This window comes from Otolemur garnettii, unplaced genomic scaffold, assembly GCF_000181295.1.
Source record: "Otolemur garnettii isolate 467f Iridium unplaced genomic scaffold, OtoGar3 scaffold00022, whole genome shotgun sequence".
In the NCBI taxonomy this organism is placed as follows: Eukaryota; Metazoa; Chordata; class Mammalia; order Primates; family Galagidae; genus Otolemur; species Otolemur garnettii.
This window is the reverse complement of record NW_003852417.1, coordinates 2,559,253-2,562,931: the sequence shown is the minus strand read 5'-3', so window position 1 is coordinate 2,562,931 and position 3,679 is coordinate 2,559,253. Positions and strand designations below refer to the sequence as shown.

Below are 3,679 nucleotides of genomic sequence, written 5' to 3'. Positions count from 1 at the left end.
GCTTAAGTGATTCTCTTGCCTCAGCCTCCCAAGTACCTGGGACTACAGGTGCCCACTACAATGCCCGGCAATTTTTGGTCGAAGTTGTCATTGTTATTTGGCAGGCCCAGGCTGGATTTGAACCCTCCAGCTCCGGTGTATACGGCCGGTGCCCTAGCTGCTGAGCTACAGGCGCCAAGTCATACTGACACTTTTCAAGTCCAGATATTTAGCTTTTCTACAATTGTGTTATTACTTGGTATTAACAAGAGAAAATTCAACTCACCTCTTCTTTTATATACTACAGGTTTGTCAATGAATGAGTAGTAGAGTGGCTTTTCACTTTTCCACATAAACCTGTACAAGGTAGAAAAATAGTTGGAGCAGGATGGAGATGAAATGGACCTAAATGTATTTCAGAGAACAGTTCCTCTGAAGCATTATCTAAAATTTGTGATATTCAGCATAATACTTGTGGTCCAGAAGGGCCTACTGGCATGTGTCTACGCAGTCTCCTGAGCTCATGGCCTGGAAGGAAACACTGACTGAGAAAACAGGCCAGTGGAACGGTGTGTTCCTCCTTAAAGGCCTCCCAGCGCCTAATGATCTTGGAGAAGCTATTAATGATACAAAAAAATGCAGAAATGGTTTGCCTCATCCTTATTGCTCATTCTCATAAAGTGTAGCCATGTAAGAAACAACTGTTCCCCCTTGCCTTTGCCCCAATTGTGTTTTTGCTGAAGTCAGTGGTACTTCTGACAACTTATATAGAGTGAACAATAAATAGAATTAGAAAAAACAATTTTAATTTCATATGGAATCAATAAAGAGCCTGAATAGCTAAGGAAAATTTAAAACCAAAACAACAACAAAAACAAAACAAAAAACCAAATCAAGAGGCATCACATTATCAGACTTCAAATTATACTAAAAGACTATAGTAATCAAAACAGCATGGTACTAATATAAAAGCATGCACATAGATCAAGAGAACCAAAAAGAGAACCTACAAATAAAACCATACACCTACAATCAAGTGATTTTTGACAAAGCAGACAAAAACATAGACTGGGGAAAAGAATGCCCTATTTAATAACTAGTGCTGGGAAAATTGGAGGATCACATGCAGAATAAAGAAACTGGATTTCTGTCTCTCACTATACATAAAAATTAACTCAAGATGGATTGATATCTGACACCACAGAAAAGAAAACTTAAAAAATTTTTCCTGGACATTGGTCTAGGCAAAAAATGTATGACTAACAATCGAAAGGCAAATACAACAAAAACAAAAATAAATAAATGAGACTAAATTAAGATAAAAATTTTCTACACAATAGATATAATCAACAATCAGACAACCTGCAGAACGGGAAAAAATATTCACAAACTATATGTCTGACAAAGGACTGATATCCAGAATCTACAAGGAACTCAAACAAATCAGCAAGAAAAAAAACAACCCCATTAAAAAGTGGGCAAAAGACATGAATATTTTTCAAAAGAAGATATATAAATATCCAGCAAACATGAAAAAAATGCTCAGCATCACTAATAATCAGGGAAATTAAAACCACAATGAGATACCACCTTGCCAGTCAGAATGGCCATTAAAATAATAGATGTTAGCAATCAGTACAACCTTAATGGAAAATAGTATGGAGATTCCCTAAAGAACTAAAAGGACACCTACCATTCAATCCAGCAATCCCACTAACTGGGTATCTTCCCAAGGGAAAAATGTCATTATATTAAAAAGAAACAATGTACTGATATGTTTATTGCATCACAATTCATATGTAATCAACCTAAGTGTCCATCAACTCATGAATCGATAATGTGGTGTGTATACACACACACAGAGGAATACTACTTAGCCACACAGAAGAATGAAATTATATCTCTCATATAGTAACTCATATGGAACTGGAAGCAATTATCCTTAGTGAAGTATTTCAGGAATGGAAAAATGAGTACCACAAGTACTCACTTATAAGTGGGCACTAACCCATGAGTATACAAGGTCAGACAGAGTGGGACAGTAGACTCTGAAGACTCAGAAAAGGAGAGTGGCAGGTGGATGAGGGATCAAAAATTACCTACTAGATACAATATACACTATTTTGGTGACTGGCGCACTAAAAGCCCTGACTTCACTACTATATAATTCATCTGTGCACCAAAAAAAAAACAACAAACAATTGTATCTACTAAATCTATTGAATTAAAAAACAGTCTTTCATGTACTTCTCAACATCTTCTATGACAAATGGAAGTCATCAAAGTAGTCTTTTAAGCTGTTTTTAGGTTTTCAACTACCCAGGTGACAGACAGGGTGAGAAAACAAAACAAAACAAAACAAAAAGAACCCTGACAATGGGAGCCGGGCTGGGATCCGAATAGGGCAAGTACAATTTTGCTGTTCTGCAGGGGCTTCGCTGGCTGGTTGACCGGCAAGCCTAAGTCGAGACTCCTACTTAAGGCGACGTGATAAAATACTGCTTCGGTGGGCAACGTGGTATAAGTGTTCAAGGGCAGGGATGCCGAAACGTGGGAAAAAGGGAGCGGTGGCAGAAGATGGCCCATGACAGAGCCAGAGCCTAAGAAGAGTAAGACGGGAGCAAAGAAAAACGAAAAAGAAGCAGCAGGAGAGGGCCCTGTCCTATATGAGGACCCCCCAGATAAGAAAACCTCACCCAGTGGCAAATCTGCCACACTCAAGATTTGTTCTTGGAATGTGGATGGGCTTCGGGCCTGGATTAAGAAGAAAGGATTAGATTGGGTAAAGGAAGAAGCCCCAGATATCCTGTGCCTCCAAGAGACCAAACGTTCCGAGAACAAACTACCCACTAAACTTCAAGAGCTGCCTGGACTATCCCATCAGTACTGGTCAGCTCCTTCAGACAAGGAAAGGTACAGTGGTGTGGGCTTACTTTCCCGCCAGTGCCCACTCAAGGTTTCTTATGGCATTGGTGAGGAAGAACAAGATCAGGAAGGATGAGTGATTGTGACTGAGTTTGACAAGTTTGTGCTGGTAACAGCCTATGTACCTAATGCAAGCCATGGGCTGGTGTGACTGGAGTATAGGCAGCGCTGGGATGAAGCCTTCCGCAAGTTCTTGAAGGGCTTGACTTCCCAAAAGCCCCTTGTGCTGTGTGGAGATCTCAATGTGGCTCATGAAGAAATTGACCTTCGCAACCCCAAGGGAAACAAAAAAAAATGCTGGCTTCACCCCCTAAGAGCGTCAAGGCTTTGGGGAATTGCTGCAAGCTGTGCCACTGGCTGACAGCTTTCGGCATCTCTACCCCAACACAGCCTATGCCTACACCTTTTGGACTTACATGATGAATGCTTGAGCTAAGAATGTTGGTTGGCATCTTGACTACTTTTTGTTGTCCCGCTCTCTGTTACCAGCATTGTGTGACAGCAAGATTCGTTCCAAGGCCCTGGGGAGTGATCACTGTCCCATCACCCTATATCTAGCACTGTGACACCTCCTCCAGATCACTTTGGGAAATAGGTCTCTCAAATTACCATTCCTTCTTGACTCTCTAGCACTGTGTTTTTCATCCATAAGAATAATGTATCTTCCAACCAGGCTCCTGTGACAGAATTAGGTTTCTTTTAAGCCCAAAATTTGGTTTCTGTTTTGTGGGTTTTTTCTTTTTCTTTTTTTTTTTTAAATAACATTGAACAAAGG

General features: G+C 40.3%; 1 protein-coding gene and 1 pseudogene across 1 annotated transcript in view; one reads left to right on the top strand and one right to left on the bottom strand.

Annotated features, from left to right (window-relative positions):
* The window catches only part of TAF1B (TATA-box binding protein associated factor, RNA polymerase I subunit B), an 87,178-nt gene that overhangs the window by 13,239 nt on the left and 70,260 nt on the right, over positions 1-3,679 (bottom strand). Inside the window, exon 12 of the mRNA XM_023511808.1 lies at positions 266-336. Coding sequence (XP_023367576.1) covers positions 266-336 — 71 coding nt within the window. The remainder of the gene's footprint in view (positions 1-265; positions 337-3,679) is intronic.
* LOC100948913 lies at positions 2,371-3,548 on the top strand (annotated as a pseudogene).